This window comes from Oryzias latipes, chromosome 22, assembly GCF_002234675.1.
Source record: "Oryzias latipes chromosome 22, ASM223467v1".
Lineage (NCBI taxonomy): Eukaryota > Metazoa > Chordata > Actinopteri > Beloniformes > Adrianichthyidae > Oryzias > Oryzias latipes.
In genome coordinates this window covers 21,766,531-21,787,210 of record NC_019880.2, presented here as the reverse complement: position 1 = coordinate 21,787,210, position 20,680 = coordinate 21,766,531, and the positions used below count along the sequence as shown (strand labels likewise).

Genomic DNA, 20,680 nt, shown 5'->3' with positions numbered 1-20,680 from the left:
AATAATTACAACTGTTCAGAAAGGGCAGCACAGGCTAAACAGCAGTGTGTGCAGTAACCACAGCTGGAAACGGCACGTTTGTGAGAACTAAAAGTCCCAGCAGCATTAATGAGTCTTTATGAAGCTGCTTGGGTGGAAACATCTAACAGCAGACATTCACGGCTGCACATGTACATTTGTGCAATATTTGACTCAAACTTGTTCATTCCCAGCTCTTAAACGTTTAATCTTGGCATAAATGTCTGTTTTTGGTCCTGATAAGCTCTTGTCTGTTGTCTTGGACCCAACAGCATCAGTCCTGACTGAAAGAAAAAAGGAAACTTCACAGACAAGCCATTCCTTCCTTCTGCTGACTTTTGTTTCATCACAAGGATTTTTATTTGTTTTTTAGATTCTCTATCATCTGGTGACGATGAAGACTATGATGAAGATCTGGACGATGCAGGTACTGGAAAAGGTAAATCTCAGAACTTCTTTCTTTAACATGTTTGTTTGCCTCAGACATGCGTTTTGATGCTTTTTTTTTTCTATTCTAAATAGAAAAAAGTAACTTTAATAGGGAGATCAGATCAAAAAATGAACAGTAGCCAAGAACAAGGCATGAGTAACCATCAGGTTATTTTCTGAACTTCATCAAATCCCTGTGATGGAAACAGGCGTTTTTTTCATGCATTTCGGTGATTACTCCGTTTAAATTAGGATGAGAGGGTTTTACTAGGGGCTGTTCCGAGAAAGCTCTTCAGGCACGTGCCACTGTGTCTGTCTATGGAGGATGCTGGGATGTGATGACGGCAATAACATTTCCATATTTGTAATTAGCATTTTGTGGCTCTTGTAACCTCCTGCTTCTTGCAAAGCTGACTTTAACGTCTCCCCAGAGGTCTTGGCTAAATACCCGAGTTTCACACATCAAAGCCGGTGGTTTTCCAGCAGGTAACACCCCTCTAAGTGCTCCGTGGAGATGTGAGCTGATTAGGCATTCAGACACGAGCAGGGTTCAGGTGGAGGTGAACGGAGGACAAGGAGAAGGTCTCTCTGACTTCACAGACTTGTCAAGCTCTGTTCTGTCAACAAGGATAACTGCAGCTGCAGTGAGACGGAGGAGGACCATAAAGGAGGGAGGCAGAGGAGGAGGATCCACAAGAAAGTAAAGAAAAATCAGAAACATCATGGAAGATCTAGATAGAAATGATGCCAGACAAAAGAGGAAGGAGAAGCATGGTTACACATATGAAAACAGGCAGGAGCTGATGATTGACAGCAGCTACAAGGAACATCCAAGCCCAGCCAAGAAGTGGTTCACTGATTACCGTCATCTATCCCGACACTTTTCTTAGAGGTTTATGAATATTAAGACTCCTTTAGCAACAGTTAGCAACATTGGGCAGTCGTGGGTCAGAGGCTGGGCAGTGGTCTTCCAGCCAAAGACGTATGGATTCGATTCCTCGCCGTCCCCGTCACAGGTCTCTGACACGTTTGGTGTGTAAGCGCTTAGTGGGTATCTTTTACTTTATTTTTATATTTTATTTTACTTTCTTTTCAATTTGTTTGTTTATTGTTTTCAAAATTTGAACAATTTGGACACAAAAACATTTGAACACTTTAAGCATAAAAGCCAGTAGCAGCAAAAAGATATCACCCACACCCCACACCCCGCCCCTCCATTGAACTTAAGGCAGCGATCCAAGTAAAAAATAATTAAAATATAAATTAAACATAAATAGAAAGGTACACAGGAAATCAATACATACTTTTTCCCCTCTCCTTCTTGAGAAAAGCCAAAAAATAAAAGGAAATAATTCCACAGGTGTTTCAGTTCATTGACCCGTTTGTTTATGAGCAAGGCATTAAAGAAGATTGCTTTCAATTAATGTTTTGTCCCTTTAAAAGTAATATCTTCTGCCTTCCTTCCTTAACTGCATGCAAAGTATTTTCAACACATTCTTGATAATTCGACTTTATTTTTTCCACGATATTTATGCTGTAGTGCAAATTATTCCAGTTATAAGTGCAGCAATCGGCTCCCTCAATAAAAGAAGGTGGCCTTCGAAGCATTTGATTGACAGATTCTCCTGAGCCGCGTTCAGTGGAAGGGGTGCGGCCTCCAAACATGCTGTCTCCTGATTGGAGAGAGTGGTTGCCATAGAAATGTAGTCTAAGACTGACATGGACCAATCACAGCTTACTGAGGGCGTCTGGTTCCGACGTGGCGATGGACATTTGGCGGAAAAATGGCGACTGACTTGATGTCATTTGGTTGGAACCAGAAATGATGTCTGACTCGCTCTGTCCAGTTCTCTATGTACCGTCAATTAATGAAATTCAAGGTAAAAAATGTATTACCATAAAAAAATTGGTCTTAGCCCTATTTCAACTAAGCTATACTTTTTTTTGGTATAAGGATATTGGCTGAAGCTGTTTTGGATGTTTGCTCTAAATTCCCTCTTATGTCCCTCTTCCTTAATTCCCTACCGCCACTCTATCATGTTAACTTCTTAGCATGCCCTCGAATTTTGGAACTTTCTTTGTGGATGTGACTCTAAGCATAATTTTTCTCCCCAAAACTAATAAACTTACATATGATAAACTTGTTTGACATTTACAGTTTTAAATGTTGGTTCAAATGCATCCCAAAGTCTTTCAACAGGAAAACATGAAAGCAGCACAATAAGATGCAGACCAATGTTTCACAAACATTCTTCTTTTGCTCCACAAATCCCTGCAGAAAAGCTTAACGGCGTCAGAGTAAAACCGGCCTGTGTCTTGATGCAGAGCTCGACTCCAGGAGGAAAGCATGGAGTGTCTTCCAAATGGGCCCAACTGAGCGCCAGTAAATATCCTCCGAATGCCAGAGTTAATCTGTGGGTGTAAGTCCACCTCATGACATATGAGGCTCTGATTTCCTGCCCAAAAGAAGAGGGATTAGCTGGGAAACATTAAACCTCTGTCACCGCTTAATGTCTGCTAAGCCACTGCTAATTAACTGACTGTAGCAGGAAGGAGCCATGTGACGGAGAGTCCCCGACGGTCAACGGGGGAACATCCCTGTGACGAGGATTTGGGGAAAAGGGGAAGAGCGCGGTGATGAATGAGGAGAAGAGATCTGCTGACTGACGGAGGAAGAGCGTTTTTAGGACTAGAGTCCTTCCTAGAAGAACAGATAACAGAAAAGCTGCTGCAAACTCCCAGAAGAAAATTCGTCTGCGGCTCAGTATTGCACAACAGTCATTCACATCCCAGAAGGAACGGCGTCGACTTCAATATGAGCAGAAACCAGGAATTGTGCTTCAGGAATACTAAAAGTCAGCCCAAAAGATGTTTTTTTTTTAAACTTGAAATACGGATTGAGGAAAAATGCAAAAAATGTGAAATAATTTTAAAATCACAAGCTTTCAACAAAATCAGACGTTAAACACATTTTGGACGCCTGCGGGAGGACTGGTGGTTCTCAAACCAGTGACACATAATCATATGTCAGGTCATGTCGAAGTTTTAATATTAATTTTCTTGCACAGCAACCCCAAAATGTCCCTTAAGGGGCTCCGTACAAATCCACCAAAGATTTTTCCTCATAGAAAGGATCGTATTCCGAACCATTACAGCAAAGTAAACCTTGGTGATCCTGAAGACCCGACTGTTTTCAGGAGATACACGAAGAACCGGCAGCGTCTGAGCCTCTGCCTGCTGACGCCTGGATTTCTGAAGGGATTTTTGTGCGCCGGGAGGCGGCGTGCGCTCTGAGCCGCCGCGGAATGAAAGAACAGTGGCTGTGTGTCTGGGGGAGGGACTTTCACAGGGTCTAATCTGCGCCCTGCGCCGCAGCTTGTTTACTCTGGCAGGAGAGCAGAGAGGCGGACGGCGGGCCGCTCCACGGCCGCCATTTCTGCGCTTCTGTTTGCTGGAGTCCACACTGTGGGGCAGCGCGCCTTCAAAGAGGCCCAGAATGAAATGTGCTGTGTGCTCACAGGCGTCAGTGAGGGCCAATTACACAATGACGCAATTAAAACAGCCCCACCTCCCCCTCCTGGGTGTTTCAGAGCTGAAAGGCCGTGTGGCCTGGCCGCTGGGTGCCATGCTCCGGCTAATCACTGTTCAGTGTCTCGCCACTGCAACAAGCGAGGAGACGGCGCCTGTTCAACAGTTCAAATTACACAGATGTTGTTTATTATTAACTCATGAAACAATCACATTCTTTTTAATACCTACGATTGTTTTATTCTGCCTAAATCCTCTGCTGCTAATCTATCTATGGAGATGTGTCAAAGTGTCCTTTGGCAAGACACTGAACCCCACATTCGTTGCTCCCGGTGGTTTTAGGCCACCAGTGTGTGAATGTGTGTGTGTGTGCATGGGTGAATGGGACTGTAAAGCGCAAAATAAGTACACCCTTTACCCCATTAGGACTGAAGCGATGACCCCCCTCCCCTGGGTGCTGTGACTTCATGGAGTCCGTTGATGCAAACAAACGGGACCCTGTCTTGCATTTTCAGGTTCCTGGGCAGACGTCCTTGTTGTGTTGCTCCTCAGCTGACAGGTGGACACGGCTCTGCAGCTGCAGACATGATGTCGCTGTAAACCTGCCAGCCTCACAGCCGCTGCATATTCATGATGGGCGGGGGGTGTGAGAGGGTCCCACCCTGCAGTGGGGTATCTGGTGCGGTCCCCCTTTTACTCTTTCACTCCTGTGAAGCAGTGTTGCCTGTTAGGACGTGGCTCCCTCTGTTCAAAAACACGCCGAAATCCCACGTAGAGAAAAAGTCTGAACCTCTGCAGGAAAAGCTCCAGTTTGAGGGAATCAACTTACTCTAAATCCATTTGTTCTGACTGTGATTGTCGGGCGGTTACATGGACAGCGTGTTTCGTGTGTTTCCAGGTCAAATCCATGGAGAGTTCTGCGTCGGGTTGCGCAGGTTTTGGTCTGAAGCCACATTTGTGGGCGAAGCAGCAGCAGGAAGGTGTTTTTAGGCCCAGACGAGTTCAGGAGCAGCAGGACCACACATCGGGACGGAGACTGTTTAAAATCCCAGCGTCTCTCTCTATTTGAGCGAGAGCGTGTGTGGCTGATCATGACGCCAAGAAAACAATGTGTTCAGACGTCTTGGAGGGCTGGCGAGTGGTTGTGCATGCGCAGAGACAGAGGAGGAACAGGGGGAGGCCAGAAGCAGAGATTTTACTTTTAAGGAGGAGGAGGTGTGTGTGTGTGTGTTGTTCCACGTGGAGTGTATATCTTTGCAGGCTGGGGAGTCTAACTGGAATAGTGTTTTTCACACAGTTTACTGTCTGCTTAATGGAGTTTAGTCGGATACTGTTTGCTTTCTAAGAAGAAAGGTCTTTCATCGCTGAAGATCGGCCTCGGTCTGCTTGTAATTACTCTGTGAAGCCGGAGCCAACGTTTGAAGGCGGGAGCCAAAGATGAGTGTGTCAGGGAGGCATCAGAGCGATGCGCACACATACTGCAGATCCAATCCAAGCCTGCTGTGATTGACATGTCACCTGTCTTGTTTTGGGGAGATAAACCCGCCCACGTGGAGCAGAGTGTGGTGCGATCGTTGGTTGAGCGCACACACACACACACACACACAAGCGCTGCTTTTCACATGCTAATCAGCACCTCATGCGTTTGCAGAGTAAAAGAGACATCTGATGACCGGTCAGCCGCAGCTTTTTGTTCTGCAGACCAGCTCAGAGAGGGAGAGCACCACGCCTTACTGCGCTCCTCACCCGCCTCACCCGCACGGCAAGAACAATGAGCCTGTCTGAGGGACGACCCCCTCTTTGTCCACTTTCTCCTCTATACAACTCAATAAATCGCCCTGAACTCTCAGGACGGAACAATTCCCACAAACTCCTCTGTTGTTCTCGGAGAAAGAAGAAGATCCGTTTTGTTTGGTTTTTCCAGCGGTTCTTTCGGAGTCTGTCACGCTGGATTTTACACGGCTCTGCTGTTGGGAACTCTGTGGACACCAGAGTTCGGCTCTGCCCCAGAAGAAGGTCAGCCGACGGGCCCACAGCTGCTGCACGCGGTTATGAAAATGACAGAACCGTTCCGTCCAAAAAGGGCTGTCCCGTGTCTGACTCGGTAAACACCCGCAGCATCAGGTCTCCATGACAACAAACACTAGAAAAAAAAATCCTCCTCAAAACAAGTTTTAAATTATAGAATGAAAGATGATTTTCCTTGTTATACGTGAAAAGAAATTTGCCGCTGGAATGAGCAGAATATGTCAGAATATGTAAGATCCTGATATGAGCTATAAAAACTCAGTTTCTGTCTTAAAAGTAAGAGTGTATTGATCAAAGAAATCTTTTAAGTAGGTACATTTACATAAAAGATTATACTTTTCCCCCAAAAAATATCCTGTCTGAAGCACTAAAAAAGTCAAACTCTCTTTATTTCTAGACCAATTACCTAAAATAAGACTAGAATTGCACATTTTAAGGTAAAGGACATGTCAATTATGAGTCAAACATCTTATTTTAAAGATCAAATGACACAAAAAGATGTTTAAAATATACCATCTTAGAACAAACCCACCGAAAACTTGCTATTGGGGCAGTTTTGTCTTACATTGAAGGTAATAAACTACACACCAGACAAAAATACTTGGTGATATTTTGTGTATTTGCAGTAAACAGACTACTTTCACATCTTTAAAGCATCTAAATCCGACGTTCATCTGCATTTGGGCAAAGAAGACACAAAAACCTTTATACTCTTTTCCAGAACTATGGAGTTTTTGGGGAAAAAGTTATCTTTCCAATAATATATTCTTCACATATCTGTGGAGCCGCTCTCAGTTTACTGGGTCTAAAGCGCTAACAGCTGATTTGAGGCTTCACAAAGTTTTAAAATATGAAACCAAATTGCATGTTGTGCCTTAAAAACCCAATCACTGCTCAGCGAGCTCATGTTTAGTCTCCTCCCGGCGCCCTGAAACACTGTGGTGTTCCTCAGAATCAGTCATAGATGCTGTGGTTCTTTGTCTCCATTGTTCACTTGTGTTTTTCAGCACCAGGACCACAAAGGCTATCACCACAGAGCTGGTTTCTGTCACAACCTCTCTCTGTCATTTTACCCTTTTTTTAACCCTGGGAACATGCCGCGTCACTTATTCTTGGCTTCGGAAACCCAAACTTCAGACTTGGAAAGCAGACTCTGCGTGTGCCCAGAGAGTTGTAGTTGGAGCGAGGACGACCAAAAGCTGGAAGCACTCGGAGTAACAGAACAGAACAGCCGCACAATCTGACAGGCACGAGCTTGTGATTAGCAGCAGAGGCACAGAAATAGGTCCAGAAGGTGGGAGGATGGGGCAGAAAAATCAGCTTCATCCACATCCGAGTTTGTGTCCGAACAGCTCCTCTAAAAAAAAAAAAAACAGGACAGGATCTCTGGATCCAAAAGATGGAGGGTTATTCTCACTGTAAGACCTTGTATTCAGCACACACCACTTTTCTTCATGTGTTGGACCTAAAACAAACCAAAATATCGGTTGGAAGAATGAACTTCTGATGGCTTCCTTGATTGTCACTCTTATTTGTTTGTAGCTTTTGTTGTAATATTTCAATTTAATATTAGCGAAGCTTGAAGTCAATCTTAGCATTACCCACAGTTTTTATGAATCTAAGAAGGTTGTGCTCACATCTGACTTTTTTTCCTTTTTTGTGGACTTGAGTTATTCTTATCGTAAATGTAAAAGTGTTTTGTTTCCTCTTTGAGGGAAACCATTTTTGAAGCCAGTTTTAAATATGTAGAATAAAGCCACAAATGACACTTTTTGGTTTGTTTTTGACGCAGCGGCGGCGCCGTACTGGACCAAGCCTGACCGAATGGACAAGAAGCTGCTGGCGGTCCCGGCAGCCAACACGGTCAAGTTCCGCTGTCCAGCGAATGGAAACCCCATACCCACAATCCACTGGCTGAAGAATGGCAAGGAGTTCAAGGGCGAGCAGAGGATGGGGGGCATCAAGGTGAGAGAAGAAGCGTGTTTACACCTAAAGGTCAGCCTGTGATTTATGAATTCAAACCCTCACGGCGGTGCAGAAAACTTCCTGGAAGGGGTCGCGTCCTGCCCTCTCTACCAAAATGTGTTTTTAGCAAGGCATTTTAATCCCCCCGGTAGAGTGGAAGAGCGACTGACACTAGATGACTTTTGGGATGTTCCCTGGTGTGAATTTCCATCACAGGAAGAGTGCGAAGGAGTTTGCTGAAAGAAGCGCGTGATGGGCGAGCTTTCCCACGGTAAATAAAGGTCAGGAAACACGCCACAGAGACATACCCCACCGACCAAAATACATCTCAGGGGTCAAACTGCTGCACTGAAATCAGAGTGGTGCACAGATACATTTGTGCTCCCTGATAGTTCAGCGCTGACAGCTCAGCAAACAGCTGCTGGATTCAGTTTTGTCCTGGGATTCACGCTAAACGTTGGGCTCTCATCTGGAGTGGCCCCACTAGGTTAGCTCTCAGCTTTGTCAGTCCTTTTATGGCTGTCAGTCCACATATAAAAGACGGAGTGGGAAACGCATTGAGTTTCAACCAACAGATGATTGTCCTTCAAAAACACTCCCTTTTGCAGCATCTATTCTCGCTTTTCTGCATCTATTCTCGCTTTTCTGCAACGAAAAAACGCCCTTGCTCCAATCAGACATTCATGTTCTCTGATCCTCTTTTTTTAATTTTTTTTCAATGCTTTTTTTTAAGTGGGCCAAAAAATACACTGGACAGATAGACCTGACAAGCAAAGACAACAACTAATACATACGCAAGAAAAAAAGGAGGGGAGAGTGTGAGAGGATTCCATCCTATTACATACATTCAATCTTGAACTGACAATCATGCATTTTGATAATTATACATGTCTAGGAAAACATTAGTTAGTAGACATTCATATAGATGGGTAGGAAACATATAACTATACAGTCATTATGTTCTTGATACAGCTATAAAGACCTTACAGTCTAATGGAAAACAAGTATTATTTCAATCCCAGTGTAGATGTCTAATTCTATGAATATAGAAAAATATGTGTGTTCGTGTTATTGTGGCTCTCAGATAAAAATGTGTTCTGTGATCTTCAGTCAGACTGCACGCTGGCGTCACGGTTTCCACAAGCTCATGCTGTAATTATGACATAACAGCGCTGGGACATTTTTCTACTTTCTAAGCTTTATTTTTGCCAGATTGTGGCTGAGACTGGAAGAGCTTAGGTGAAAGCAAAGATTCTCCTGAAGGATTCTGCATAGATCTAACACATGTGTCTCCAGTATTCACAGTGGACAAGCAGGGAGGGGCTTTGTGTTCTTTTGCTACTGTCTACGAACGCATGTCGCCACCTACAGTTAGCCTAGTGCTAAATGTTAAAGTAAACTCAATGAACGTTTAGTAAACTTTTCACAGGTGCATCACGAATAAATAATGCAAAGACCACGTAAATCAACGTGGAACGGAAACCATGTGTGATTATTGCGCTGTTTGTAATTCATTAGTGATTCGTGCATCAATTATGTAATTTGAATGTACACATGATATAAAGATTATACATTGGTGGTTCATGTGTAAAAAGTATGTTAGACATACATGAAACAGTCGTGGAGAGCCACAAATTCGCGAATGCATCTCTAAAAATTCACGCACAATTGAGTAAGATTTACTCAACAATTGCATGTTTATACCTAAAATATGCGTAAACTGTGTAATTCTCGACCGACCAGAAATTCTGAACAGCTTCAAACTGAATTAACCTAAAGACCCGTCGGCCGAAACCCTCAACGGACATCTGTGAACATCGACAAACGCAAGAAACACGTAATTTTTTACTGAGGTGATGTCGTCATTTGCACATGTCAGCTGAGAACTGTCATTTACACTCACAGAATTATATTCATCTAGTACAGTACAAAGATGGCACGGATAAAGTGAACGAAGAGTCCAAAAACAGCCACCGGGGCAGAACAGACCTGTGATTGGGAGGGTTGGAGGCCCCAACAGGCCTCTCCTCATCTGTGAAAGTCCGACCTTTAAGGAGTTAAATGTAAGGAGATCCTGCAGCTATTACCAGTTTACAGAGATCCCCAACATCTGCTCCCAGCAGAGCGGCAGCAGTTGTCCGCGCCCCTCTGTCCACACTCGCACCTGTCGCCGGCCCTCAGCGCTCCCCGACAGGCTTTTAGCATTTGCTGTGCACATGATGATTTGCAGATGATAAGGTAGAGTCATGTTGTTGACAGCAAATAAATCCTGAGCCAACTGCTCAAAGGTCCTATAAACGTAATTCCCCGGTTGACCCATTCTGTGTTTACGTGCTCGTGTTTTCTGAGGCACTAATCAATGCGTTTTCCTCAAAGCTTATGTGGGTTAGGGTCTCCATCGCGCCGCTTGAACCACATACTCAGTTTCTATACATTAAAAAAAGCATCTTTTGTGGAGGACATGGATTTAAAAAGGGAGATGTCTTCATATTTATCTAATTATACTTTTTCTTCTGTTTAGAGAAGAAATGAGGGATCTAAACCAATAAAAAAAATACTATCTAGGCTCCGTTTTCTATTTGTGCTGAGCATTTTCATCTCAAGTATGGGGCTCTGCGTTTGTCGACATGCAGAGTTTGTGGATGAAAGGCTTTTCACAGACTCGTGTGAAGTACAGAGGAATGGAGTGGGAAGGTGCTGATCTGTCACACACTCCAGGTTTTCTGCTAATCCAAGCAGATGAGGCTTTTTCTGATCGTCCTCTGATTCTCAGTTATTTAGTACTCTATGAGACAGAATGGTTGAACTAAAAGGCTATCATTTCATAGCAACATTTTTTACTTGTTCTTGATGTATTGCCTATGATCTGCTCATTGGTAGTTTCAAAGTTCCCTCACTGCTCAATGTCTGTTTAGTCCAGGACTGTCCAGGTCTCTGGATTTTGATTGTCACCGTTTGTTTGTTTTTTTTTTTTTTGGGGGGGGGGGGTTTAATGCCAAATGTGACATCCCCCATTTGCCAAACTACAAACCTAAATGATTGGTTGAACCAGCTCAGTGGCCTGTGGTAGAGTGTCTGCCCTGTGGTTTACGATGACTCTAAAAATGGGACCCGATGCCTCCCTGCTTGACACCCAGCATGAAGGCGTTTGATTGGGGGGGGTTGAACCACCGAATGGTTCCCGAGCACAGCTGTGTCTACAGCTCACTGCTCCCCCAAAGGATTGGTCAAATGCCCTTCATTAATTAAAAATAAATGTACTTTTTTATTTGAATAGCAAATTGTTGAAGCGCAATGCATTGTGGTCAATATTTGCCAATTCCGTAAGCATCGATGCAGACTGGTTTTAGGGAAATTTCCAGGGCTCTGTTTTTTTTGGATTGTGGATTCAGACACTGACAAGGAAGTAGTGGGATAATGCAAACTCAAGTGTTGGGTTTCATTTAAACCTATTATCGCCCCCCCATGTTTATTCATTTATTTAACAGAGACAGTGCACATTAAAGGCATGGTTGCAATGCGCCAAGATTAGCCCAAAGCTAGCTATTTTTTCATCCGTGGTCCCATGCATTGGGACTACATCTGAAATAAAGTGTAACCAAGTTATTTCCAACAGAAATTAGAAAAACAAACATTTCAGGACTAGATTTGGAGTGTCATTGTTATTAGCTTCAGCTGAAAATTCTATTTTTTTAACCAGGTCAAAGAAATAGAGGCATCCCGTGGAGTTCAATTGTTTTATTGATTTAGATGTTCCTATCAAGATCTTATAAGATGCCCCCCCCTCTGGAGCTGAAACGGGAGCCACGTTTAAATCCGGTTAGCTGATAGCCATGTACTCCCCCCACCCCCTCACACCCACCACCGCTGTCCTCCCACCTCGATGGACTTGAGGGGGGTGGAAAGAAGAGGGGCAAGCTTTCAGACTTTCGGGATCAGCCCATCAGAATGTCAACAGCGTTCTTCTTCAAATGTGACCATTTCAATCAAACGGAAAGGAAAAGGTTTCAATCTGCGTCATGTGTTTAACATATGACCAAGAGAAGGGAATCCAACCGTCTTTGTATTCAAAAACTGTACCCTCACTTTTGAATGAAATAGAAAATAGAAAAAAAGTAATTAGTAAAAAATACTACTTGAGTTACTGACAGCGTAAGGTACATCTGGTTTAAAGTCAGGCAAAGAAAAATCACAACAGCATTTCCAAAAAGAAAAAGAAAATGGAAATACTGCTAACTGAAAAGAACAAAACACATTAAAGTGATTTTGTAACCACAATACTTCAAAAAGGTGTGTAGAATACAGCAGGCAAACAGGAAATTGGTGTTTTTTTAACCAATATCCAACATTCCAAGATCATTAAACACTTGATATCTAACTGCTTTTTTTTCCTTTATTGAAGATGTGTCATCAAATCTGCTGTATTTTTGAGTTACCAATTCCTTTTTGCATTAAAATGAGTCATTAGTTACCCCGTCAAGCATCAGTGCTGCCTTAGAAACTTTACTGACGGCAGATCTTTTGTTTGGAGGATTTCTAAATATGGCTGAAGCGTTTATCCTGAGTATCTGATTAAAGTTAATCAGCAGGAAAAGAGAAATCGTTGCACTGACTGAATTATGTATTCTTTTAATGATACTGATACTATTCCAATATTGCAGCACATCTATGATATATGAATGGCACAAATGCTGAAGTGTTACTACATGAAAACAACCCACTGTATCTGAGTATGGATGCTGTTTTCTAAAGTAAATCTACTCTAGTGTGTTTTGGTCAAACTAATGGAGTAGATGTTACCTTTTAACCATGACGCACTAATTTTATAAAGACATAACATGTGGATTATATCTGCTAATCACAGAAAGCAAATCATTCCAAAATCTGAGTTGACCGAAGCAGGAGGATTTTAAGAAAAGCAGTACAGACAGCATGCTGCCCCGTGTCACCGACCTCATAACCCCCCCTCACATCTGCCTCCCATAGCTTCATCTATTCATCCATAGATAGGAGGAGACCCGAGTCCTGACAGCCACACAAAGGCCTTCTAAAGACTCTATCCTGCCATCAGGGTCCTGAAGGTGAAGACGTTTCCCTCCTGCTTCCGTCCTGGCATGACAAGACGGTTTGGGGTTTGACAGCTGGAGTTCATGTCGCCTGAATGAATCCCAACCTTCAGACAGGTGGACGGCCTCAAAGCTGTCACGCAGGCTTCAATCCTCTCCAGCCGTCCAACGCCCACCAGCCAGTTTGCCGTTTGCTCTCGGGCATTTAGGGCTGCAGAGGTGCGGGTGAAAGCTCCTGACTGAGCAGACCATTACAGCCCATTAGCCCACCAACAAAACACACGTCCAGCCTCCACCGGAGGAAAGTGACCTTTCTGAGCAGTCACCCTTTTGTTCCCCAAGAGCCCTTATGAAGAAGTTACTCCAGACGTGAAGTGTTTGGTTTGGGATCTTTTGTAAAATACATTTTAAAAACTTGATTGAAAAAGGAAGTCGAGTGATATTTAAAGGCCGAGCAGACACGACTGTGAAATGGATGTGATACTGTTTGTCTCACAGTCAGTAATAATGTAGAAAGCATTATCCATCCCTTCATAATTCATCTCCTTTACTGAAATCTGGAAAGTACCCACAGTCATTGCTGCCCCCACTGATTGGTGCTGTTCCCTGTTGTTTCTTCTTTCCGCTCTGCAGCTTCCCGGACTTTAACTTTCATCCGCGGCTCTTTCCATTCAAATGGAGCATAAGAAAAATAAACGGAGAGTTTGTCGGCGCTAAAGGAAACGGCAAATCGGAAACGAGGCTCATTTGTAAAATGGAAAATAAAATGCCTGCAGAGCGATGAGCCCCTTCCCAGATAACTCTATTATGAGGGGGCCTCGGCCTAAAGGTCAGAGGTGACCCTTTATTGAGCCATCAGACGGAGGTGGCAAGAGATGGGCGTGCTGTTGACCTCTTGAGCCAGGCGGGGGTCTTTGTCACCCGGAGCCCCATCCGCAGGAAGGGATTTCATTGTGTTCATGCTAATCTGCAGCAGAGAAAGCAAGCCTTTATTGGACAACATAATTCTATGTTTCATTCTGCCAGGTTGCATTGCATTTCACACATTTTTCAATCCCGGATCTGACAGGTTTCCATGGCGGGCTCTTTGGCTGGCTCCACGCCGTTACTTTTTAGGACTGTGAGCACTTTTAATCCTTGTTTTTTCAGTCCAGAGTTTAAACACAGCCTGGATTGTGGCTCTCCGTGGTCCATGTAGGAATTTCTGCGCTTGCAAAATTATTTTTGGACTTCTTTACTTTCCTATTTCCGACCTGCCAATAGTTAATCAGCTTTCTCCCCAGTCGTTTCTTTCCAGAAAAGCATCATAAATGTGAATACAGTTTGTTCTATTTACGCGGCCGCATCACCTATGATCTCGCGCCGTCACCGTGTTCCAGCTTTCTCCTCTGTGCCAAAGTTGGCTGGTTTCAACCGCAAAGCCTCAAGGCTGCATCTCTGTGGGTCAAATTAGACAGTAGCGCAGATCCGGGCCGCTGGTCAGCCTGACATGGTCATAAATTCTGCTAACTGGCCCCACTGGTTCTGACGGGCTAATTTGTGAGGTGAAGCCGGAGAGTTTGGACTATAAAGGGAGCAGAACTTCCTGCGTTTTCTTCGATAACTGCCACAAAAACAGTTATTTAAGGTGATCCAGACCCAGGCCCGGGGTCTTCTTTTGAAATCAATAAAAGAATCAGAAGCAGTTAAGAGGCTTAAATAAAAGAGAAAAGTAAGGATCAGTTCTTGTCTTTGTTTTAGGTTTTAGACTTTTTTATTTTTATTTTCATGAAGTGCACTGTTTCTGAAATGTGGAAGTGTCTGAGCATTTCCATGGTTAACACAATCCTGTGCATCCACAGCCAGAAGTTTCTAAGACCTCTAAAGCCCCCCACGGCTCCACCATAAGCTGCTTATTAGTTTAATTCTGGTTGGAATCCAGAATAATTCAAATGGATGGGATTATCACATTTAGAGAGTAATGGTTCAACAGGAGTTACATGTTATGACAGTCAATGGCGTGCATGTCTAAATATCCCGTAAAAAAGGCGTTTATGAAGACATTCTGTTTTTCATGTGAGAATTCTTCCTGTAATGGAGCTGAGGTCAAGCTGGCAGGTAACTGCAATGGCGAAGAGGGAGGGTCCTAGAGTAAACCTTTGACTCTCAGGGGCCGGCGCTCTGATCACCGCCTGCAGTTTAGTTGGTGGTCTTGGCCTCCACTGAACGCCGGCTTCAGCACATAATTTACCACCTTCTAGCCTCACGCACCTCCACCCCCCCGGCTCCTGCGACCGCAGCACAAGGCGTCACTCATCTGCTCATGAGAGCAGCTATTGACTCCAGTTTGACTCTGAAGCCCCTGGTGGGGGGGGAGTGGGGACTTGGGGTGCAGACTGGGTGGAGCCAAATAAACCATTTGCCAGCGTCAAGCGGGCAGCCTGCTCTGTGTTACCACGCAACTGCAAAAAGCACTCTCTGGCATAATATTTACACTTCTGCCTTATTTTCCAAACGCGCCTCCAGGAGAGGGAGAGATGAGGAGTTTGGGCTGTGGGAGCGGAGTGGAAGGGGTTGGGTTTGATTCTCATCCCACCTGAAGGTGTGGGCTTGAGTCTTAGCGGAGAAGGCAGAGGCCTCTTCCTCTGCAGGTGAGCTGAAAAGCCTCAGGTGGAACGCCGTCCTTCGGACTGCCACCCTTCCCTCCGCTGAGCACAGCAGCCAGCATCTCCAGAGGTCGTTTCCCCCTCTCAGCTTCTCTCTTGTTTCCCCGCTCGGCGCTGGCTCGCAGCCTCAGAAGTTGTGGAGTTGGTATCTGTCTGCTGCTGCTTTGAATTACCACCCAAACTTCACTCCTCCACGCTCTCAGCCTGGATCGCTCTCAACTGCTACAGTGGAACCAATTTTAGAAGCACAAAAGCATTCTGTCCTCGCTCTGGATTACAGAGAAATGCTCCTAGAGAGGAAAACACACTTTCCCTCTCTCATATCATCTGTGCTAAACACAGTCGCATAATGTCTTTCCCTTGATCCATTTGCTCTGCAGTGCAGCCTGTAGAGAACCAGAGAAAAACACAGAGATGTCCAGATAATACTGCATGGTTTGTTTAACCAAACCTGGCTGCTGAAGTCTACAGTGTGGAGCCGGGGAATAAAATATGGAAGGCTAACATGTGAAATGAAGTTCAGGAGGTTCCCTCCTCAGAATCTGCCAAACATGAACCCTTTTATTTGTTTGTATGTTACGTTCATTGTTGAATTGTTTCACGTTCATTTAAAAAACAGCTCCATATAGGATTTCCGCAGGGTCTTAAAAAGTTTTAAAGCATTGGATTTGGAAATAATACCTTAAAAGACCTTGAATTTTGATGTCTGAGCCTTAAGAATTGTGCTTTTTATAGTGGTTCTTTTTGAAATTTTTATTTTTTTAACCATTTTGATCAAATAATCCAGATACAGAGCAGTAGAACCAAACTTTATGCATCAATACACCCCCCACCCCAAAAAAAAGAACAACAAAAAGAAATGGGCCAAAGCCCGACAGATTGGTCTTAATTTTTTAAACAATGTTCTCTAAAAAGGTCCAAAAGAGTCTTAAAAATAGCTCGAAGAACCTTGAAGGAACCCAGAGGAACAGCGTCTGTTGTTAAAACATCCCACATCACTATCACTCCCCCACTGTGCTGGGCAAAAAAGTACAAATTGCTTCTCTTTATGACTTTTGATACTTGCAAAAATTATACATTTTTGAGGATTTTCTGTCTAAATTAACAGCATCAGTTTGACATTTCACTCAATCTTTCGTTGTGTTCCTTCTGCTTTATCCCTCCCCCAGGGTTCAGTCTGTTTCTGTTCCTTTAAGAGGAGTTTAAAAAACTCAGAGCAGCTTGAAATTTTGGTTTGACATACGAATAAGTCTTTGCTAAATGGACGATTGTGTCTTGAAGGAAGCTGAAAGTGTGACACCACATCTTGGAGGACTAAATGAAACGGGCGCTGTTTTCCTGCCTCACTGTGTTGTAACCCCCCCTTTCTCTCCCCCAGCTCAGACACCAGCAGTGGAGCTTAGTGATGGAGAGCGCCGTGCCGTCAGACCGCGGGAACTACACCTGTGTGGTGCAGAACAAGTACGGCACCATCAGCCAGACCTACCAGCTGGATGTTCTCGGTAAACAGAGCGCTCCTCTCACCTCTGTTTCTGCGTCAACAAAGCATACATTAACATCCCAAAGTAGTTGTAGGAAAACAGCTTATTTAGCGCTGCGCGTCACATTTCCCCCACACTCTATCTAATGAGCACTTTTTTCCCTCAGAGCGATCGCCTCACAGGCCCATCCTCCAGGCGGGCCTGCCGGCCAATCAGACGGTGTTTGTGGGCAACGACGTGGAGTTTCATTGTAAGGTTTACAGCGACGCTCAGCCGCACATCCAGTGGCTCAAACACATCGAGGTGAACGGCACTCGATACGGCCCCGACGGCGTTCCGTACGTCAACATCCTGAAGGTGGGTGCAGAGCCCCGCCCACTCTTTCCCTCCGCGATTAGGGCGGGACAGTCGCTGTCGGTCGTAATCTGTTGATGTGTATTTTAAAAGTTTTTTAAACTCCGGCTCATGTACCTGAAGCCCAGGTGATGTGGCCTCATGAAAGGACGAAAGGCGTTTGTCTCTGATCCGTCCTCTCCTCCAAAATAAAAGTCTGGTGTGGTCTTAGGAGATCGCTTCATTTCAAAGCCGTCTTCTTCTCTGCAGAGAGAGAGGGAATGAAATAAACATCTGGTTTGGACTAAGTTAACTGCTGTGGTGGCGGCAGCGCAGGGAGGGAGACAACCGCCGCTGCGTCAGATGTGCTGCGTCGCGTGGTTTGAGGAGCTGAGAGAGGGGCACCCAAAGAAGCCATGGAAAAATGAGGAGGAGGAGGAGGAGCACGACGAAGGGCAGTGTCAGCAGAGAGTCAGCAGAGTGTGTGGTAGAGCGGCGGGCTAAGATGGACGCCAAGAGCCTGAAAGAGAGAGGGGGGGGGGGTTAGAGAAAGACAGATTGGAAAGAACTGCAGGAAAGAAAAATGTAGGATTGAAGAAATGAAACGAAAAAGAGAAAAACACAAAAAAATGCCTCAAATCTGTCAAAATAAAACAACCAAATCAAGAGTAGAATCCTCCAACAAACGTTTCCTAGACCCCAGAAAAATGAATTCAGACAATTTCTTCTTTGAAATCTGGTAAACATTTTGAATTTCTATTGTTTTTTTGACATGTTTCTAGTAAATTTTAAATGCTCAGCTGGAGACAGGGAAAGTTCAAGTCCTCTCAGAAAAAAATGAAGCAGAGCAGAGAAAGTTTAGGGTCAAATAAAGAAATGTGAGGAACAAACTGAAAGCTAAACACCAAAAGGATTTTGTTTTAAAGTCTTTTGTTTGCTTCAAAAGTAAAAAGGTGTAGACATTTAAAGGGCAGAAAAAGCTTCTCCATGTTGTCGTCTTCTGTTTCACAAAGCCATGAATAAACTTTAATTCTGGTTTTTGGTTAAACACTGTCTGAACTTTGTGGACAGTTGACCCCAGAACAACAGAAACACCACATCAAGGCTTAAGCTTTCCACCAGATTCGTTAGTGACTTCAAATTAATAATAAAAAAAAGGATAAAAAGAAGAGAGAGACTTAAGAGAGACAGAAAAAGGAGGTGAAAAAGAGACTTACAGGAAGAGAGAGAGAGCCTGTCAGCCCAGACTGTGGCTCCAGGCTCTATTTTCAACCACCACATAATTGAAACAATATTTACTGAGATTTGAGTCTGTCTTTCTCTCTGGGCTCACCACAGTTCATTTAGACATGATGGGGTCTCTCATGTGTGGTACGCTGGAGGAGTTAAATACGGCTCGGGGTGGGAGGAGGGAGCCGTGCGAGTATTTACTTTGGTGAGAACTGCTTGAACTGCTCTTTAGATGCCTGGAAAAAGATTTGAGGGTGAACAACGGGCCCTGCAAAAAAAAAACTGGGTGTTCACAAGAATCTGTACAACACGATGTGTTTTCTGCTTTATAAGCTCGACCCATTGGAATCAGTAAGCAGCCCTTTTATTAGGAGCTGAAGTGCGAGCGGAGTGAGCAACACGCTGATGAAAATGGTGTTTTTGGTGTTTTTAACCTGTTCTCACTGCATTTTTCTGATGATGGAGGACGTTCATAAAGAAAAATTCAACTTAACATTGTACTATTTTCTTCACATAGTTGTGATTCAGATGAAAAAATGCAGTCGGAAAAAAAGCCTGTGAGACGTAGATCCATGAACGTCTTTGTTTTCCTGGTCTGAGCTGGAATCTGGATCTAAACTGGCATTTATGTTGCACCGCTAATCTTAACTTGGGGGGGGGGGGGGGTGAGGGGCTGTAAGCTAGCTGGAGAGCAAGTAAACAAAGGGATGATGGGAAATGGGGGACATGATTCGTAACCACTCGGGTCGCACTTGTTAAGTAGGAGTGGAAACGCATCAAGAATTGTGGCACAAGCTTATGACATCATCCACGACTGGAATTTTGTCAGAAGTGAACTTCTGATCAACTTATGCCGCTCTGCAGAAAACGACACAGGTTTATCAGTTTTGGCTAATCATAATTAAAAGACCACGGAGGATTGATTAGACAGAGAAAAATGGAGAAACCGTCTTTTGGCCCACATGGAGACGCACCTTCACCTCATCCCAGCTGCTTTGGTTCACTCGTTAGTTTCATACCTCCCATCTCTCAGCTCTTCTTTAGTTGCTGCTGCAGATCATCCTCCTATTCATTCACTGCATTACATTGGTTTGGAGTTTACACTTTTCTTTTTTTTTATTTCTCATGAAGTGACTCAGTGCAGTTTTTCAGGTGCTCTCCTCCAGCCGCCGCTTTGTGCTCTCCTCTAAATGTTTGGTATAGATGTGCTCCTGCTGGAGCTGTGCAGCTCTCACTGTGCCTCTCAATTCTCCCTTCACAGAGTAACGTCAGCAGACAGACTGTGACTCACAGTAAGTTGAAACTGTTCAACGTGACAGAGAAAGACGAGGGGAAATACTGGTGCCGCGCCTCAAACTTTGTAGGCAAATCGGAAAAAGCTTTTTGGCTTGAGGTTACAGAATCAGGTAAATACAGAGCTTCGTTCAAGCGGCGCCTGATCCTCTGCCGGCACTCTTCGCCTGTGCAATGCTGCTCTTGGTTGCGGGTCTGCTTTGCTTACTGATGGGACAAACGTGCTCAAGGTGACTTCATCATGTTTCCTTCGCATCCATAAAAACCTCAGTGTTGCGTTTCGGCCGCTGCTCTGGCTCCAAAAGCTGCAGTTTTCAGATTTCAACAGACAGCCCTCCTGTGCAATCAGATGCAAACAGAAAGGCAGGACAGCAAACGTCTCGAATAGTTTTGCCGATGAAGTAGACTTCGTACAGTCCTGGAGGAACTCCTGTGCGAAAGCAAACCTGAGCGGCCAAACATACGGCGTCCACACCACTGCAGCCACGGAAGGAGAGCCTTTTCTCCTTCCTCTCTTTGCTTGGATGTCAGTTAGCTTTAAAATGACAGAAAACACTGTCAGGGTGCAAAACTGCAGACAGACGCAAAACAAAGAATTCACCTGTAACTTGCATGTAATGTTCCAAAGCTGGAGTTTAGACAGCAGAAGAAGGAAACTTTCCTA

The 20,680-nt window shown here is 44.3% G+C and overlaps 1 protein-coding gene across 4 annotated transcripts in view; it reads left to right on the top strand.

Moving 5' to 3' along the window:
• The window catches only part of fgfr3 (fibroblast growth factor receptor 3), a 64,544-nt gene that overhangs the window by 27,945 nt on the left and 15,919 nt on the right, over positions 1 to 20,680 (top strand). For 3 of the 4 annotated variants that reach the window (XM_020713959.2, XM_004082697.4, XM_011490709.3), the window contains exons 4-7: positions 392 to 457; positions 7,796 to 7,968; positions 17,058 to 17,181; positions 17,327 to 17,517. In XM_020713959.2, the coding sequence (XP_020569618.1) occupies positions 392 to 457; positions 7,796 to 7,968; positions 17,058 to 17,181; positions 17,327 to 17,517 (554 nt within the window). Of the gene's footprint in view, positions 1 to 391; positions 458 to 7,795; positions 7,969 to 17,057; positions 17,182 to 17,326; positions 17,518 to 19,984; positions 20,130 to 20,680 lie in introns of all 4 variants that reach the window. The other variant, XM_011490710.3, reaches the window with a different exon arrangement.